The following is a 20,100-nucleotide window of genomic DNA, read 5'->3' as shown; positions in this document are numbered from 1 at the left end:
TCATTTTGTTGCAAATGGGCAAAAAGATGGCAAGAAATGTACTGAGGAAGACAAATGAGGCGCCAAAGGTGTCAGAACCTGCCAGGATGCAATTTAACCAAGTGCAGACATAATTCAGAACTACAACCTGTCTGGAGCACCCAGCAGAACCAGGTGTTCTGTGATGAAGCATGGACATTTTTTTTTAAATGTTTTATCAACTGATGGGATGAGTCAGAAAAAAACATGCTGATAAAGATTGAGAGAATGAGTCCATTAACATTTTGGATTAACTGGGAGGTTTAGTGTGATTGTTCAACATTAAAAACCAATCCTCAAACACATAACTCACTTAACAAGTTTTCTGTGCATTTCTCCACAAAACATAATATCCTCACACTACGCAAATGCAGTTCCCAGACTATATGGTTGAATGGTAGTGGTAGAAATTGGATTCATGTGAAATTAATTAGATCTCATGACTGGATATTTAGGGGATCTTTTTATTTCCTTAAGTGCCTTGAGATGACATATGTAGTGAATGTGTGCTACATAAAACTGAACACCATAACCAAAATGAAAAGAATTATCTGGAAATGTATAATTAGCATATTTTGCTTCTGTAACTATAGGTAGAAAAAAAAGAAGAAAAACTTGGTTCTACAGCCTTGGTACCTAAGCTATGTATCTTCAGATTAAGATTTAACAGAAATACTGCATAAAACCGTCTGACAAATACAAACATACAAAAGAAAAATCCATACCACTTACTGTTACTGAATGTTTTTATTAAAAGGGAATAAAGCAGTGAAATACTGAAGATTATATCCAAGAAAAATCAGAAATCATCCATCTTTGGAAAAGACTCACCTAAGTCAAATACCATTTTAAAGCATCCTTCCTATTTTTACCCTCCCACACCTCCCCTGTCCCTTGACAAATGTTCCCCACAATTTACCGCTCTCCTTACGCGTGTGGATCCATCCTGCACCTCCAAGCCCTCCTACTGGATCCTATCCAGGCTTTGCTCTTCTTTTTACAATTAAAAAAAAGGAGGGGGGAAAAAAAGGCAAAATTTTGGGGAAAAAAAAATAAAAAAAATAATGGTTTCCCCCACTGTGCCGGCAGTAACTGAATCTCTGAGGTCCCAAACCAAACAGGAAGAACTAATTTTGGGTAATTCGGAAGCCAATTCAGTTTGATTTACGTCTTTTACTACGAGGTTTCCAGTTAGCTGGGGTAAGGTGGACAGGGCCGGGGTCGTGCTCCATGTATCCATCCTGAAGCCTAATCCTAATCTGATCCTGAATCCTGATCCGGATCCGGAAAGGGGAGACAATGAGCCCAGTCCAAAACCTTTAGAATAACCAGCAGAACCAAAGAGAAGGAGGTGAGTTAGAATCACACCTTTGGAAAACAGTTTTAAAATTATCAATAAATCAGCTACCAGGGAGTTTACTTTGAGATAAAAAAAAGGGACACCATGTATATTCAAATCGAAAATGACTTTGTCTACAAAAAGATGAGAAGCAAACAAAAAAAAAATGTTTTTTTTTAGTGTCCCCAAATACAACAGTTTACAGCACACATTACTGTAACATTCAACAGCAATACTCAATTGTAAACTGAGTGTTTTAAAGGAAAAGAGAATCAAAAAAAGCCTTAAGTGTAGATTTCACAGTTGACAAGGCACAGCCATCATACCATTGGTGCCATATTTGACTCCTCCTCCTCCTGTTTATCCTAAAATGAACTGTTTCCTCTCTTCCCATCCTATCCTGTTCCTCTGAATTCTACAGAGAAACACACGAGAAGGTCAAAGGACAGTCGTATATGCTGGGGAGAAGTCAGAGAAGACGGCAAAAGGAGAAGAAAAAAAAAAAGCATTCAAACAGAACAAGAGAAAAATGCATGGATGAGAGGAGGATGGATAGTTGAAAGAGTAGGAGGGGGGTGGGGGGGAAGAGGAGGGAGCCAAGCCAGCGAGTATGGGGAGACCATCAGGTCTGCAAAAAAAAACAAAAAACAAAAAAAAAAACCAGTAAAAACAACAAAAAGAAGGGGGGGGGGGGTTGAAACAGACAAAACAACACTGTAACACAGGTGAGAGATGATCCTGGGAGGAAACACTGGATTTTAAACGTGACCGCCTCCTCTCTGGCTCTGAGGTACACCGTTGCTTCAGTCTACACAGATCTAGGTGCGAGAGCGGGAGCGGGAGCGACGCGGCGAGTACTGGGGCGATCCTCGGCTGCGGCGCGGGGAGTAGCTGCGGGATCGGCTCTTGCTCCGGCTTCTGCTGCGGCTCCGGGAGCGAGAGCGGCCGTAGCTGGGGCTGCGATTGCCGTCCATCTTCACGCGAATGTAGGCCGTCTCCCCCTAAACACAAACCCACCCGTTACCATCGGTAAAGCGCACAGCAGGGTTCAAATACACACCAGGAGGAGCCCACATGTCCTTCTTCCCTTAGAGAGCAGAATGATGACACTCCTAGAGCTACTCCTTAAATCTCATTTTCTCAAACAAAGATGTGTTGGGGGGGAAAAAAACAATTACTTTAATAGTTAAGAAAGCTAAAAAGGCCAATAATTCTCTTAATGTTGCTGTAATATAAAACTGTTAATGGAGCAACAATCTTAACCTGAACTTAGTCAATTTTTATTCAGGGACACTTGATGTTTAGCTTTACTTACGGTCGGGTATCTGTCACCCTCAATCCCGCTTCTTCATTTTAATGAGAAAACGTCAAACTGTGGTCCAAGAGCCCCTCCTCAGTTACAAAGCTTTCTGCTCCGTACTCATTACGTACCTCGTGGGAACGAAACTTGGTGTTATCCAATTTACGCACAGCGTACGTCATGTCTTCTTTGCGCACAAACTCCACCACACCTGTGCCATCGCGGAAGACATCGGCGTAACATACATCACCTGCCTCCCGCATGTGGTCCTTCAGGTCCTGCCAGCTTCCGGTTTGGGGAAGACCTGACGGAACAAAGAAAAATTAGAAAAAAATAAATAAATAAAAAAACACTGGTGTTGCACAAAACATTTTTTTTCCCCAAGACAAAGGCATAAGCTGTACAAACGGGGGGAAAGGGATTGCCTACCTGACACAACCACTCTGTTCTCTGAGCGCCGGGACGGGGGACCGTACCGGTTCCTTGACGGCCCCATGCCTCCACCTCCGCCGCCGCCACCCCCTCCTCCACCGCCACCTCCCCTCCCGCTTCTCGGAAACTCCACACGCAGCCGATAGCCGTCGTAATCATAACCATCTCGCCCGTACACAGCATCCTCAGCGTCCCTGCAAACAAAAAAAAAAAAAATCAAACAATCGTTAATTGCAAGAAGAAAGAAAGAAAAAAAAAGTACAAAAACCAAAAGAGCTCAATCACAACAGATCTGGACTACTGTAATGTTCACTGAATCAACGCTTGACATTGATCACCCTCAAAGACCAGGTAAGCTGAAGCTACACCTTTTTGTCTGCACCACAAGGGCTATAAGAGGACAGGCGACGCTAAAGCACTTAATAGATCAGGTCAAGAGGAGTAAAATGTGTTGGTGGGCATCGGGAGAGACCTGCAACTGATTGTTTTGGTCGATTGATGATTTCTTTACTAGATAAGAACCACCAACCCTTGAAGATAACAATGATTATACAGGTTTTGGTTGCTTCTTTTAGCATCTTGCAGCCTGCCACCAGGGTGCATTGCTTGGACATCCAGACTTGTCTATGTTGAACGTCCCCTGTGGACTCAGAACTTCCTACAAATCTCCCATCTGGTGTTCAGGAGTGCTCCAGACCAAACAGGGTAAACCTCCCGTAAAAAACAATGCAGACTAACCACGTTGCCGGCACTGCACCACATGCGACATGCTTGTGTGTAGTTTTAGCAATGTTGAGTAGAAATAATTTCCTTTTATTTTTTAATAGGCACTTTTCCAGTTTTACTTGAATTTTTTAAGGATTCCTAAAACGGGTAGTAAAATACAAAAACTAAAATAAAAATAAATACACCTCCACCCTCCCCCTTGGCCGACAGAGAACAAGGGCTAACCCTTTATAAAGCCGGGGCCACATCAAAACAGCAAGTAATCACATTTAAAAAAAAATATACAAAGAAACAAAAACAATCATTAAGAGCGAGGGAGATTCTTTGCAGTTACAAAAAAACTAAATTAAGCATAAGGCAGGTTTATTTGTCACCATGACAACTTGTACTCGGGCGCTGCTAGCTATAGCATGTACCGCAGCTAGGCCTCGCTAATGCCACATGTTAGCAAGCGGCCATCCTCGCTCGCTGTGTAACAAAGCCACTCACTAACAGGAAGATATGCTAAAGTGCGTCAGAAACGCGGCGCACAGTCGGGGCTAAAAAAACCGGCAGCCGAGTGCGTGCGGACATTTGTAGCGGCGAAGATTAAAAAACAACTTTGGCCGCAGCAGCTGCATGCTAACAGAGCCGTTAAAGGCTAACGCTCGTCGGGGCGGGTTGGGGCGCCGCGGCTCACCTCGGGTCCTCGAACTGAACGAAGGCGAACGGCGGTCCTCCTCTGCGGTTCTTCAGGTCGATGTCGCGGACGGACCCGTATTTGTAGAACAAGTCTTCGACGTCTTTGGAGCGGATGTCTGGGGGAAGGTTTCCCACGTATATGCGACAGTCGTTGCTCCCCGTGGGTCCTCGAGCGAATCCTCCGGACATGTTGGCGCAAAAAGCTAGCTAGCTAGCCTCGTCGGCAAAGTGACTGAAAGACGGAGCTGCTGCGAGCTAGTGAACAAAAGGCTGCGGTGGCGCGAGCTCTGCAGGGGGGGGAGAGAGGCGGGAAACTTCGGGTGGAGGGGGAGAAACAAAAAAACAGGGACGGGAAACGCCTGGGTGATCTCCTGTTCGCTCAAAGGGTGCTACTAAAAAATCGGCTCTAACTTTAATGGCGAACTTAGCGCCATGTAGTGACGCTGGTTCACGTAATCACCTTTTAGCAGCGAAGCAACAGTTCGGCTCCTTTACTTCCGCGTTGTCGCTACAGTTGAATGGGCTGAGCTTTGCTTTGTTTTTAATTCAGCCCGTTTGGCCCAGCAAACGCTACACATGTATGGATTTGTTTCATTAACAATAATTAAAAAAAAAATCTTTTTTAATTGCTCATAGTCAGTTACAAATAGTCTGACTAAATTTGTCAAAACTGTAATTAATTTATATCAGAAACATTTTACTTAAGCAATCTTCAAAAAAAAAGTGAAGCTCAATATGTTGACAGTGCAATTATGGATTAAAGCCAAACAAAATTCCTAATTTAACAGACCACTAAAACATAATTTTTTTAATACAGAAAACTACGCAGAAGACTTTGACTTGACGGCTGTTCAGAAAACAGCCATTGACTCACTCTACAGTATAAACATCAATTCCTTCATTGTGTGAGAATCTGGCCGTTCAATGAGTGCTGAATAGAATATTAGAGGAAAGTTGAGTGGAAGGAAAAACATGGCAGAAAGAAAAGTGCACACAAAACAGAGATAACGCAGCCTCAGCATAACCCTATCAATCAACACGACACATTTAGATTGCGTCTGACCAATAGGAAAACATTTTTAATACAAAAATGTGGGCTTAAAAGTACGCTTAAAGGGTGTTATCTTCCTGCAGGACTTTCAAATTTTTGTTTCTGCGTTTGTTTTGTTTGAACACAATGAACGAAATAAAAATTTAAAACAAAAATAAGGTTTAATTTGACAAATAGCCTCACTGAACACATATTGTAATTTATTGACCATATATATATATCCAGTGTTTTCCTTACTAAACAATTACTGTGTTTCTTCACAAATCTACAAGTTGTTTCTTCGGTTCCTTATGCCATAAAATTGATCCATCACCATATCAACAATTTTTATTGTCAATTTTGTTACTTAATTGGCACATTTTTAATGTGGCTATAGAGATTTTCCATCTGTCCTTTTAACTTGATAACATTTAGCTATATTTGTCTTTATAAGAAGTGCTGTATAAATAAAGTTTAATTCAAAGATTGTGTGCAAAAGTGAAGACAAAGGCCAACATGGGATTTACAGCTTTAGTCTTTTATTCTTAATAATTTACATTAGAAAGTGGAGTTCATATATAAAAGTTGTACACATTTACAAGAATTCAAGCTTTCGAATGTACAGCAACAGTTCCAGTAGTCATTTAATATAATCTTGCAACAAACACCCATCTTGATCTCCACCAACAGAGTAATATCCCCAAACACAAACACTGTAAAGAACAATTTCTTAGAGCCCACATTTGCATCTAAATGTCAAGGCCACCAACAAACCGGTTTCTCCATAACATGCCCCCCCCCCCCATTTCACACTCTCCACCTTTCTTTCTATCAGTCTTTCTTGGCTTGCTTTTCTCTGCGTTTCTGTCTAGCCTCGGAAGCTATTTTGAGCAGAGACAGCAGGATAGGCACACACATCGGCAGAAAGAGAGGAATGTAGATGGCAAACTTCTGGTCATCGGGAAAGTAGAGGAGATGGAGGAGTGAGGGATCGAAGAAGGCCTTCTCTGAAGCCAGGATGGCTTCTTTGCTGAACTGCAGGGCGAACCCGAGGTTTCCTGCCTCCAGCTCTGCAACGGCCAGCTGCAGAGAGGCCACAGCGCTGGACACCTGGCAGACAGGGAAAGGAATAACAGGTTAGGAAACATGCAGTCAAAAGGCATAACATGTAGAGCCTTGCTAAAATATTCAAACCTCAAACCTTTTCACACTTTTTTCACTTTACAAACCAAACATATTTCACTGGAATATAACAAGACATTAAAGTTGCGCATGATTGTTAAGTGGAAGGACAATCATGCTAACCTGACCCTAGCCAGATGAATTTCGCTCCGCCTAGCTCCACTCATCCATCTGGGACACCGCCATAGGAATTGCCTTTTTTGAAGGCTGGGCCTTATCAAAAATCCTTGCATATGATTGGATAAGCCACTTGTCTGTCATCTCTATCGACGTGCTATTTCAACCACTCACACCGAAGCTAACCCGTGACGCTGATGAGAGCGACGCAGGAAAAAACAAAACTTTTTTTTATGTGTTTGCGGCTCTAGTGGCACGCGTTTTATTGACAGTGAGCTGACAGGAAGAGGGTGGAAGACAGGCGGCAAAGCGCCGCGGGTCGGAGTCGATCCCGGGCCGACCGCGTCGAGAACTAAAGGCTTCCTAACATGGTTCACGCTAACCGCTCCGCCACGGGCGCGCCCTGGAAAACAAAACTTGCCAAATCCGGTTGGGAGAAGGGCGAAAACATGGTTTCCACCAACAAAAACCTTCAGAGGCGTTCTCTGATGTTCTTTTAATGAAACAATATTAGGTAGATTGGACAACACGGAAGAAATAGCAGCATCAATGTTAACGCTTGCTTACTCGATGTGAGCCGCCATTGTTGTCTGAATCAAAACAGTCTCACGTCACGGTCGCGTCTCCACTACGTCACATCTATGAAACTCCAGCCTTGCGTCCTGATTGGCCAGACAATAAAATTGGTTGAAGAAATCACTCTCTATGGGAGATGTCCCAGATGGATGTGGGTGAAGCTAGGTGGAACGAAATTCATCTGGCTAGGGTCAGGTTGCAATCATGCAGAATCTTCGCTACTTTTCACCAATAGAAATCCTAATAGTGAGGCATGCATTTGCTCTGCTAACTAAATAAAATCCAGCGGTGAAGGGACACGGGGCTCTTCTCTTTCTGGTTATTCGTTTCTGTGCAGATAAAGCTGCTGAGACTATACTGCAAGAAATCCAGAGGCTGCAGTTTCACTGTGATCAGTACACCGTGAGTACCAAACACACTGGGGTCAATCAGAGGAGCAAATCGATCTCTCCTCCTCCCACCCCCCTGGAGCTGGACGACTGGGTCCAGTTCATCCCAACCTTTCAGAATCCTGCGGAGGGACAGAGAACATCTGGACTGCATGTCCAAAGCTAGAAAAACGTTCCTGGGGCCTCATGAGGGACAGACGTATGTGCGCAGCTCTCATACTAAACGTTGGCGGCAGGGGAAAAAAATCTTGAAACTTGCGGCGCAGAAAAAAAATTCAGATTTACGAAACGGTTTCATAAATCTGCGTACATTTGCATCAGTGCCTTGAGACATTGCACTAAGTGGGGGCCACGGTTCAGGGGAATTTTATGTGTCTGAACAACAAATGGATGGGACATTCCCAGGGGGCAGCCTTGACACCCGACCTGTCATTCAGCTCCCTCTGAAACGTTCCGGTTGCAAAGACTGCAGCAGAGTTACAACCTGAAACAGCGCCGGCAACGCACAGCTCTGTTTCCCTTAACGATGGGGCCAGTTCAATAGTAACTGTCTGGGCAATCTGGAGCGGTTAATAAGCCTCTCATCATCATGTGCCAGCAGGCGAGTAACAATTAGTGTTGCACCGATACTGATACCAGTATCGGACGCGCCCCCGATCCAGCAATAAAATGGTGGTATTGGTATCAGCGAGTACCAACAAATAGGGCATTTTGATGTTTGTATGTCACTTGAACGCAGCCTTCTCTCTCCTGACTAGTATTATACATGTTATATAAGTTGATGAAAGTTGCACTATTTTGACATTTGAGAGCCAAAACTCAGGGTTTAAAAGAGATTATTCAATTATTAATGTAATTTCACTGTCTTACTGTTGCACTACTATTATACATGTTATAATTTCACCAATGTTGCACTATTTTGGCCTTTGAGAGCCAAAAGTTTATTCAACTATTGTCACCCATTCCATGTAGGCAATAAAAAGTTCTACTACCCTAAGTAGTATGCAGTTCTTCATACACACACATCAATTTCAAACAGATGGTATCGGTATCGACCAATATTGCACAGCCAGGTATCGGGGCCAAAAAATGTAATCGGCGCAACACTAGTAACAATCACACGTTACTTTATGCAGATATTTACGGACATGTGTGATTGTCTTTACCTTAGGAATCATCACACCTCTTTGGTTAGGGTTTAATCTGCTGATATGACCACGTTTTATTTTTCCGCTTGTTGAATGGCTCACATGCATTTAATGCACCACGGCGCACAGAGGAATATGCAGAGTTTACACCTGGACTCAGGTTGTTTCCATGACCTTGATGTGTATCATATTATTGTATGAGGCTAAATGTGATTCTATTTCTCTGTGTGGATTTGTACCATAGAAGCTCAAACTCATGAACAAACATCAGGTTCGATGGTCCTTGGGTTAAATAAAACTGAATGGAGTTATATTTCAGTGGATTTGGGTGAGCTTTAGTACTTTGTGGTTTTTAATTTTAATGGCAGGTCAAAAATCTGAGTTGATCTTTGTACATGCCAAATTGGGTGTTAAACACTGCGCCGCAAGTTTTTTCGCACGTACACACGCTTCGTACATGAGGCCCCTGGTCCCGACAAAATCTCCTGTGCTGAGCAACTTGCTCCTATGTTTTATCACATTTTCCAGCGATCCCTGACTCAGTGGGCGGTTCCTAGAGCTCAGAAACAGTCTGTAGTGGGTCCAGTACCCAAATGTTCCCACCCCCCAGATTTATAATGATTTTAGACTGGCTTGTTTAGTTAGGAAATGTTTTGAGAAACTGCTGTCAAAAGTTGTTCCTACAGAAAACAGAATCTTCTGGATCATTGGTAGTTTGCTTCCAAGGCTGCCTATTATTTTGCTGCTTAATCAGCAGCAAACTAACAGGTGCTCAGCAAAGCAGCCTGACAGAACCCTCCACCGTCAGAAAAAAGCCATCTCCATCCCGCCTGTCAGCACTCCCTCCACTCTGAGTCTCAGCGTTGACCTCCTTGTCCAAACAGGTACAGGGTTCTCCCCAGAGGATGGAATAAGGGCGCAGCTCCGCTACACTGATATAATGATCTGTATATCAGTATATATCTCCGACCCCCGCTGTTGAGCGCTGCTTCGGGTAAAATTTGACAGCAACTCCACTAAACTCTAAATTTCTGGGGAGAACCCTGAGGAATAAACATTTATTTATTCCTGGAGCTCCTTAATTTAGGCAAGGGAAGGGCTTGTGTCTGAGATCTGGGGTTTCATTACGGATGGCAACTGTGTTTTTATGCATTATAGTCACTTTGATTCTTGATGAAACTTAGCATTTTATCTGGAAGCTATGGAGTTAGCAGGTTAGTTATTTATCGGCACTTTTTCTGCTTTTAATGGACAATTTTTCTTTTTTAACCCATCTATGATTGCAGCTGTTGCCATGCCCTCTTGTCAAATGATGTCATATTTTTAGATTTTTTTTATTGTTGCATAAAGTAAATAATTGGCCATTGAGACATAATGAAAAAAAAAATCTGAATCAGTGCCTTCTACATTTGTCTCATATGTCTCAGCGGTATTCCAAAATTAATTTATTTTCCCCTCAAAACATAAATAAGAAAGCGCACGTGTATACGTCTTCACAGCCTTGGAGGCAATTAAGACCTCAGACCTTAATTGGGGAAGATGACAGATGAAAAGAAACCCACTCACTGGAGGAGAAGTGTGAAGTTTGCAAAAGGTTGTCTGGCCAGATGAGGTCAGAGGTCAACCCTAAATGTAGAAAACGAACCCTGTACATCAACCCTGAACACACCACCACCACCACCACCACGGTGAAGCATCATGCTGTGGGATGCTTCAGCGGGGAGAGGGAAGCCTGTCAGGTGATGAGAAGGTGGATGGAGCTAAACACAAGACAACCTGAAAAACCTCATCTGGGAGTTGACCTGAATTCAAAGTGCAGCTTTATTACGAGCTTTAAAACATGCTTATAAAAACAAGATGGCAGACCCCGCCATAGTAAATAATGAAAACATCACACAAAATGTGTACTGCTAGTGGTATGACACATCTAAGAACATGCCAGACTTCATTTGTGCAACTTCACACCAACTTACAAAATATTACAGTGCCCCGTCTTGGGGGTAAAAAGGTTTTCTCTTTGGATTATTTTGACAATATATTTTCTTAAACATATATTGAACATTGTTACAAAACAATGTCCCCTTTTGGGACTGATATAGTGCAAAGTTTCATGGATGCCCAGGAGAGTGCATTGGGATTTAAAAATCTTGATTTTCGTAAATTAAATCTTCAAGAGTTGCAAATTGGAATGAATCGATAAAAATTGATTTATTGCCCAGCCCTAAAAGGAGCTTTCTATCAATTCTATCAAATAATCCGGACAGTTTTGCTAAAAAGTCTTCCATCTAAAGAAAGCCAACGGATTGCATCGAGTCACTGACTCGCAGCAGTCACTCCTGGATGTGTACGTTGCGACAGTCGCTTGCATTGTGTCCTTGAGTTTGCAGCAATCCCTCATACCGAGCATGCATATTGTGACAGTGGAAAAGAAAACGCCCCTTTACCAAGAGGAAACCCGCAAGGTTTCCTGTTGTAAGTCACAAATACTATAAATAGGCAAAACCTTGCACTCATATAATTATCATCCACCTTAATGATTTTCGTGCATTTATGTTTTACCTGTTCTGCGATGTTGTCATTGATGACAATGTTGCCTATCTGGTCGAGCAGCTGTGCCAGAGAGGTGATCGTTGTGGTCGCTGTTGCGATGTTTTCCACCGAGCGGCTCCACATGAGCCGGTCCAGCTCCCAGTCGGCGAGTCCGGTACTGCCGCACGGTGCCACCAGGAAGCCGGTGGGAGGGGGAGATGACTGCACACCCAACAACAGTCTGACAGAGGAAAGAGCGCCGCAACGTTACCTTATATAAACAGTGCAGTGAAAAAGAGATTTCTTCTGTTTCTGCTTTTTTGTTACACGTTTCAGATTATGAAACTAATTTTAATGTTGGATAAAAGATAGAATGAGTAAATACAAAAAGCATTTTTTAAATTAAGATTTAATTTATTAAGGGGAATAGATATCTGAACCAAGCTGGTCCTTTGTGAAAAAGTAATTGCCCCCCTTTTTAACTCAAGGATTCGCTGTGAATAAACTCCATTTTCGGAAAGCAGAGCTCAATTTCACTTGGCAAACCTGCAGATGCAATCATTTAAATAGAACCTCTGATGAATTCAATCATCTAAAGACATTAAAAAACAGAGTCATTGACATCCATCACTCTGGAGAGGGTCACAAGGCCATTTCTAAGACTTAGGGACGCCAGTGAACTAAAACGAGAGCCATAATCCACAACTAGAGAAAACATGCAGGAGTGGTGAACCGTCCCGCCAACCAAAGGCCAGCCACCCAAATTTACTCAAAGTCCACATCAATAATTCAACTAGGTCACAAAACATCCAAGAACAACATCTAAAGCTCTACAGGCTCAGTTATCTAAGGGGTTAATAAAATAAAGAAGGGGTCTCCATTGGAAAGCTCCAAGGCCAAGACCCCTGCTGACCAAAAACACCATAAATGCCCAGTAACCCATTAAAAAAAATAACTTTTTGGAAAGTGTTTGTCATGTATCATCTGACCTTAAACTAACCAACCCACCCAGCCATCCAATGTCTTCCATTCATCTGGGATCAGGTCACTGAGGCAACAGATCTAGGAGGGAACCCAGCGACATCCTTCAGCTCATTCCCAGTAATCCCCAGGCCAGATGGCATTTATAGTCCCTCCAGCGAGTTCTGGGTCTTCCCTGGGGTCTCCTTCTAGTGGGATGTGCCCCAAAACCTCTAAAGAGAGGAGCCCAGGGGGCACATCCTGATCAGATATCCAAACCACCTCAACCGACTCCTTCTAATACAGAGCAGCAGTGGCTCTACTCACACAGAGAGTTCCCTTACCTCTCTCTGAGGCTGAGCCTGGTCACTTTTCATAAGAAGCTCATTTTGGTCGCTTGTATCCAGGAACTGATCTAATGCAGAATTTAAAAAACATCACACTGACAGTCAAACATGGTGGTGGTAGGGGTAGGGTTAGGGGCTGCTTAGCTCCCTGGAGAACCTGGACAGCTTGTCATAATTAATAGGATCATGGATTTGACTCTGTACCTGCAGGAGACTCTCCAATTATCAGCACACAACCTTAAGCCCAGTAAAAATTTGGTCCTGCAGCAGGAAAATGATGCAAAGCATAGTAGCAAGACCATCTCTGACTTAAAAAAAAAAAAAAAAAAAACTAAAGAGAGTTTTGGGGTGGCCTCGCCAAAGCCAGGACTTAGGACAAAGCCAGATAGGGCAGGTAGGTTTGGATAGTTTTCCTCTCATTGAATGACAATCATGACAATCGTTTGAAAACTGCTTTTTGCATTTACTCAGGCTATCTTTATCCAATCTTATAATTATTCTAATGACCTGAAACAAGTATGACAAAAAAAAAGAGGAAATCTGACAGGGGGGCAAACATAAAATGAATGTAGGTCAACACTCACCGAAGCTGCGCGAGGAAGACCCCCATGACTTTAGCCATGTTGATGTTTATGTCAACAGGGAACTCTGCCTCTGTTTCATAGTAACCGTCCACATTATAAACCTAAAAACACAACATTGTCATTCAAAACTAACCTAGAGCTCCAAGTTACTGTGCAGAAAAATTAAACAAAAAACAGTATTGACAACTGAAAGCAACCCTATGCGAAACTATTATTACCAGTTCATTGAAAGAAAACGCCTCCCTATTAGGTTGTGACCTTAAGCTCAAGCAAACTTAGACTATGTAGCAAGATAATTATTTAAAGCACACTGCAGAATTTTGAGATAAGCTTCTTTTTAACCTCAGAACCTGAAAAAAAAACAAAAAAAAAAACATTGGCTCCCTGTGCAGCTGCAGAGTTGGTTATGTCTACTATTATTGCTTTTTTTCTTGTCATGACCTGGAGAATTTCCAGTAGACAACTTGAGGGTGAAAAATCTGTGCTGCCACATCTTGGATAAAAAACAAAAAAAAACACACTAGTATATAAAAAAAGGTACTGAATAGTTTTGTATAGTTAAAACAAAATAGAGGAGGTTGGATAAAGATCTATTCCAGGGATTGTGTCCCTGCTGTTCTCCTTCTCAATAGAAGAGAATAAATTCTGGCTTTGAGAACATCCCTGATTTCTGTTTTGGTAACTATGGAAAGCAAAGAGATAGAGTTTTTGTCCGGCTACACAGGCCAAGAAGAAAAGGAGGGCGAAAGCGTATATGTTGGATTTGTATCCAGATGAAAATCATTAAAAGCTGACCAAAAAAGTAAAAGTTTAATATTTGGTGGTATTTATTGACCTCACAGTGTTTCTTATAATAAATACGTTTTTAAAGGAAAACGTATTTTCCTAAAATAGAAACTTTTATATTACCAAACCACCTATTTTACCAAATTAGTTACATTATGTAGTAATTTGGAACGTAAATACAGCTATTTTGATGCAGTTGTGAAGTCGAAAGTGGGGGGAAAAAAATTATCTAAACACCAACAAGAACAATCCAAATTATATTACTGACTGATATATATATACATATATAAATAAATAACAAAAAAGGTGAAAATACTATGTCTGTTGTGTCTGCCTGTATATACTGTTTGTGTGCCTCCTGAGCCGGAGTCTGTCTCAAAACTAAATTCACCACCGTATGCAACACGGGGTGACGATAAAGATTCTTGATTATCAACCTTTAGGTTTTGAAATCATCATGAGTTAGCGCCAATCTTTATCATCACATGATAATGGCTCTCTCTATAACCTATTATGCCTTACACTGTTTTTGGTTTTTTAAATCATCAGGTATCATCGGGTCCTCTTACCATAATTCCACCCCAGCGGGGAGAGTGAAATGCATTGGAGGGCACCTCCTGCTTGTGGTGATCTTGGATGTAAAGAGGTGAATGGTGGGCATCAGGGACATACAGAAGAAAATTCAACACTGGGTTGGAAGATGCAGCATTAGAGCCTGAAAAAAAAAAGAAATATTTATACAAGTTACTGAGAAAAATCATTATATTTAAAAGTTTGTTATCCTTTGGGGGGAAAAAAAAAAACTTTTTACCAAGTCTGGCCTCCACCGGGTTGATGACATGTGCAAGACTGTCGGCATTGAGCGTGTAAGCACCGCGGCTGGCATCATATCGTGGGTTCACGCCAAGCATGGTATAGTGCAAGGTCTGTAAAAATGACGGCACGAGAACGGAGGGTTTTTATGACAAGGTTTGTCTTGCACTTTGATGAAAAGGTGCCATGAGAAAGCAGTCATATAACTTGACCTTGTCCATTTTAGCTCAAGCACAAACGTCCATCTATTTTATGCGATAGACTAACAAGCTTTAAAGCAGAAACATATATGGCTTTAAATACTTTATTACAAACACTTTTTGGATTTAGATTGGAAGTTTGATTGAAAAACTAAAGCTTCTGAATATCAAACATTTTTTTAACATGAAAGGTAACCTAAATTTGCTAAAGAAAAGCTTCCTCAAAGCAGGAGGCTGCCTCCGCCACGATTCACCATGAAGACGATGGATTCAGATGGACGACCAAGTGTTTTGGTAGATATGCGTTTGTGGCACGTTCATTGCATTTTCAGATGATAGATATAAAATCTCAATGAAATGTCCAAAGCCTGGGATACAGTTTAATAAACTCCTTTGCAACTGTTTCCCTGACCTGGTCTGAAACACCTGAGAGTCTTGGTCTTCATAATAACAACTAAAGGACTTCCTAAGAAGTTTAATTCCAATGGATGTTTTTTTTTTTTTTACGGGCAGCACATTGAAGAGCTACATCTGCACATCACACCTTTCAGATTTGTTTTTGTAAAAAGTTTTGTAAACCATGCCTCAATTTTTCCACTTACGAGCTCCTTTTGCTGCCTTAATCACAACAAAGCAGATCGGGGTTTGTGCTTGTAACGTAAAAAAATGCTCAAGATGTATGAATCCTATTGCAAGAAACTGCCAGCACAAGTACCTGAGAGTCGATGCTAAAGTTAGCCACTGGGGACATTTTGGTGAGTAAAGGCTGTATGTAGGTCTGCGCGGCACCCTCGATGTCCCAGTACAGCCGGTGAGACTTTGGGTCGGGGTTTAACAAGCTGAATGTGATCTCGTAACCTAAAAACGAAAGGATAAGCAGAGAACAGATGGAAAGTGTGGAGACACAGACACACAGGCTGCAGGAGGAATTACAGCGGGACGCTTTTTGACTACGCTAACCAACCTGGACTGGATTTGAAGGCTCTCATGCTGTCAGCAACGCTCTCTTTGCTGCCCGGGTGGAAACGGACTCTGTCGCTGAGGGCAGCGGTGATGTCGGCGCGGCTGAAAGACATCACTCTCAGCACCTGCTTGATTTGAGGCTGCAGGTGATGCAGCAGCTGCTCCAGTGTCTTCGCCGCTCTCATCTGCTCGACGACACGGAGCAGCGCAGTCCGCCGCTGGCCGATGTACACGTCGGCATCCTGGGAACATAATTACATCATATGGTTAATTAGTAATATATCCGTAGCCATTATTAGGGTGACGTTTTATCCAAGAACGTGCTATCCCACTGATACCATATCGTCCAAGCTTTTTTTTTTTTTAATTATCAAAAGCTCTTGATCTAAAGTGTCAAAAGCTGTTAATTAAATTCAAATAGAAACCTAATAGATATTATTTCAAGTGTAAATAGTAACCAAACATTACAGTATTTGAATAAACGTGGAGTAAAATGTTCACCTGAGGCAGCTGTGAGGACGACTCAGGGATCACATATATGACCAGAGAACCACATGGACTCTCACTGAGCATGTGCAGAGCCAGATCTGCCTCTACAAAAGAAAACACCAGCTATATGTGAGCACTTGTGCTTTGGCATAAAAATGCTAAATGTTTAGCCTGAACGCACAGCTGGATTCTCCAGAAAACTCACCCGCCGCCGTAGGCTTGTTCAGGGCGTCCTCCTCCATGACCGTAGCCGTCCGATATCTAGTCTCATACCTGTACTTCAGAGCTGTATCTTCTGGAACCAAGAGAATCACAACAAGAAGAGTGTGCAGGCTTCCAGGTAGGAAGTTAAAAGACTACAAGCTGATATGTTTGTTTTAATATGTCACCATCAACTGCATGATCCTCCTCCTGGGTCTGTGTCAGAGGCATCTTCTTCTGCTGCTCTGGTGGGACGGTGCCACGGGCAAAAACAACCTCCACATCTGCGCTCAGCTGGAGCTGGGAAACCGCGACAGAGAGTGAGACGTGTGATAGGCAGACGAAGCTACGCGTCCAAGTGTCGACGGAGCCAGAAACAAACCTCCAGCTTCGCTAATTCCTGGATCTGACTGACAGGCAACCAGGCGCGGTAGGTTTCAGTGGTTTTCCACCATAGAGGGACTCCCACGACGATGACCACTGCTGCTATAGACAGAGCAGCGAGCTGACCTCGTCTGTGCTCTGAGAGAGAGGGAGATGGTGTTAAGAGAGTGGACTAACAGTTTTAAGTTAGTTAATTTGCAACTAAGTCCTCAAGGCTCAGAGGAAGTTTTTTTTTTTTTTTTTTATCTTGACATCTCTTAAAAGAGAGTTGGAGCAGATCATTAAAAATGAAAATAACACATTTAGAACCCTATATTGCTTTTTAAAAAGCAAAAACAACAAAAGACCACCTATATTTCAATGTGAATATGAAGCTAAATCTTTATTGGGATTTTGGCTTCGCTCATTTTCTGTCCAGCGGTCAAACTGTGTTTCTAGTCAAGTTGTATTTCTGTTAGGGCTGAGCGATATGGCTTAAACATAAAATCTCCCATTTTATTATACTAAATCCGATTTGTCGTTTTTTTCTATTAAAAAAAAAGAAATCATTTTTAAAAATTTGCTTTTATTTGATGTGGGTGTTGACCTGAATTCAAAGTGCAACTGAATACAGACTGTGAAACATGCTTGGAAAACAAGATGGCGGTCCTGCCACTGAAAACAATAAAAATATAACAAAATCTTGGTGGTATTACACATTGATAATACTAAGAACAGGCTTCCCTTCACCTGTAACTTCAAACTAATTTAAAAAGTAAACGAATAAATAAAAAAGTAAATTAATAAATTAAAGTGTCTTGTCTTGTGGTAAAAAAATAATTGTCTATAAAGTATTTTGACTATATTCACATTTTCCTAAGTATATTCAGCTTTGCATGCCATTTTCTTTCAGGAAGCCCAGTGAGTGCATTGGCAAAATAAAATACAGATTTTCCAAAAATTAAACCTTAACTTGTAAAACCTCTGTTTATTGACGGCCCCTCTTGGCCTAGTAAAAGCTTCAGAGAAAAAGTTTGTTGTGAATTGGCACCATTTAATTAAACTTTTAAATTAAATGCTACCTGTGGAGGACTGAAGAAGATTCAACCTTGGAGGAGCCCCATGCTGCGACTGATCATCTACGTTATGAACTTTTATCTGAATACTTAATTGGTAAAAGTTGGATAACTGAACAAAAAAGTATAAATGTATACAAATAATAAAAAAGGTTCAACGTTATGCTTAAAAGGATTAGAAACCGACTCTATGACCAAGGAACTTATAAATATAATAGAGGGAGTTTAAAAGAAGTGTATTATTTCTTAGCCCACGGCTTCAGGCGCTAACAGTAAAACATATTAAAGTAAAACAATTGCAGACATTTTCGTTATTCGTTTGACTCACATTTGTTCAAAAACTCAGCCTACAGACAGGAAACTGTTAAAACGTGCCCTGTATTTTAATATTAAATGGCTTAAAATGTATGTCACTGTCGAAACAAACTTTAACTACAACTACAGAGCCAAGAACTCAGTGTTTTAGGATTGTAACAAACATAGAATCTAGTATTTCATCCTCACCTCACTTTCTGCATTATGTGATTGTTATAGATAAATGGCTTTACCCATAATCATTCCAGTTTGGGATAAAACAGAAACACGCAACAGATTATTATTATTATTATTATGGAAATGCATGGTGGCATTATAAGTGTCAGAGTAATATAGATCTAGGGTACAAGAAACCTGCAGGTGTTTCAGCCAGCTCAGGCAAGCTAGCTGTTAGCTCATATGTACGTATTAATGAACGAAACAGCGCATTGAGATGGTTTTAAACATGCTGTAGAAGGCGTTTAATATATCCTAAATTATTCAATGGTACCAGTAAGCACCACAGTCTAAAACAAGAAAAAAAATCATCTTCACAGAATCAGCAAATTAATCAACTCACCGACTTCCGTGGTGGCCATTTCTGTCATTGGCTTGGGTGCGTTTGTTCATCCAGACACTAGCCGTTTCTTGTCACGTGACCGAGGATGCTACTGCGCTTCACCGGTCGTTTACTTTGTCTATATGCACCGCTACACTTTTAAAAATAGAAGCAAATCGTCTTTCGCGTTTAGAAACTATACAAATTATAGCTGATAAAAAAAGTTAATAAACTCAGACGGAAGAAAAATAGAGACAAGGATGGGCTATGGCCCCGGCAACAACGGTGAGCATATTAAGCGCACGTACACAATGTTGGACACGTTGTGCCACAGCACCCCCTACTGGTTGGTGAACGCCTATTCTCAGCCCTACAGGCTACATCGCTTGTTTTCTCTCTTTAGCATTAATTACTTATTCACTAAACTAAACGAGTAGATAGGCCAGGGTAAAGACTATAGAATACAAAATCCACAAAATTACAACAATTAAATTACTTTAAATTTTGAATTAGATTAATTTCTTTGTTTGCTCGTGAAAAAAGACGTGGAACAAGTTAAAGTAAAATCAAAAATACAATTCAACAATATTTATAATACACAAAATAATATAAATATAGGGTGAAGAGGTTTAAAAGCTCAGAACTCCTTCTGAACCAAAACCGCCCTGACTATACCGGATATTCCTTATAGTCATGTGTGCGTAAAAAAAAAAAAAAAATCTGCTTTATTTCCCAAGTTGTTGCACACAAACAATTAATTTGACTTTGATTTCATTTGGCTCTCAATTTAAAATAGATATATAAAAAGGGAAACTTTTTTTTGTTTTTGTAAATATACAGTGTTTGTACAAAAGAAAATAACAACTAATGTATTAATAAAGTACTTTCATATGTTTTTTTTTAATAAAAGCTGATAAGTGTCAATTGGACCTTTAAAATAAATCCACAGTCCAAACAGGAACAGCCTGAAGTCATGTCAAAGAGTAAAGGCAATTTTG

At 41.3% G+C, this 20,100-nt stretch overlaps 2 protein-coding genes across 3 annotated transcripts; both read right to left on the bottom strand.

The window, feature by feature from the left end:
• Positions 1-746: 746 nt before the first annotated feature.
• srsf1b (serine and arginine rich splicing factor 1b) lies at positions 747-4,978 on the bottom strand. 2 transcript variants are annotated; one of them, XR_004931921.1, is made up of 5 exons: positions 4,495-4,978; positions 3,087-3,283; positions 2,789-2,961; positions 1,684-2,358; positions 747-1,335 (listed from the first exon to the last, which is right to left on the bottom strand). XR_004931921.1 is itself a non-coding variant. In XM_012855229.3 (4 exons), exons 1-4 carry the CDS (start codon positions 4,683-4,685, stop codon positions 2,176-2,178), a joined length of 744 nt encoding a protein of 247 aa, XP_012710683.1. In that variant the 5' UTR covers positions 4,686-4,978; the 3' UTR covers positions 747-2,175. The 2 variants fall into 2 exon arrangements, 1 of the variants encoding a protein (XP_012710683.1); XM_012855229.3 differs by having other exon boundaries at positions 747-2,358.
• Positions 4,979-6,043: 1,065 nt separating this feature from the next.
• pigs (phosphatidylinositol glycan anchor biosynthesis, class S) lies at positions 6,044-19,248 on the bottom strand. The gene is made up of 12 exons (XM_012855228.3): positions 19,124-19,248; positions 17,193-17,332; positions 16,999-17,110; positions 16,815-16,904; positions 16,622-16,713; positions 16,122-16,362; positions 15,873-16,015; positions 14,956-15,070; positions 14,714-14,859; positions 13,359-13,459; positions 11,498-11,708; positions 6,044-6,636 (listed from the first exon to the last, which is right to left on the bottom strand). The coding sequence occupies exons 1-12, from the start codon at positions 19,149-19,151 to the stop codon at positions 6,358-6,360; spliced, it is 1,698 nt and encodes a 565-aa protein (XP_012710682.2). The 5' UTR covers positions 19,152-19,248; the 3' UTR covers positions 6,044-6,357.
• Between the last annotated feature and the right edge of the window lie 852 nt (positions 19,249-20,100).

The sequence above is a fragment of the Fundulus heteroclitus genome, chromosome 11, assembly GCF_011125445.2.
Source record: "Fundulus heteroclitus isolate FHET01 chromosome 11, MU-UCD_Fhet_4.1, whole genome shotgun sequence".
NCBI lineage: Eukaryota > Metazoa > Chordata > Actinopteri > Cyprinodontiformes > Fundulidae > Fundulus > Fundulus heteroclitus.
The sequence above is the reverse complement of the archived record's forward strand: the minus strand, read 5'-3'. Positions and strand labels throughout refer to the sequence as shown.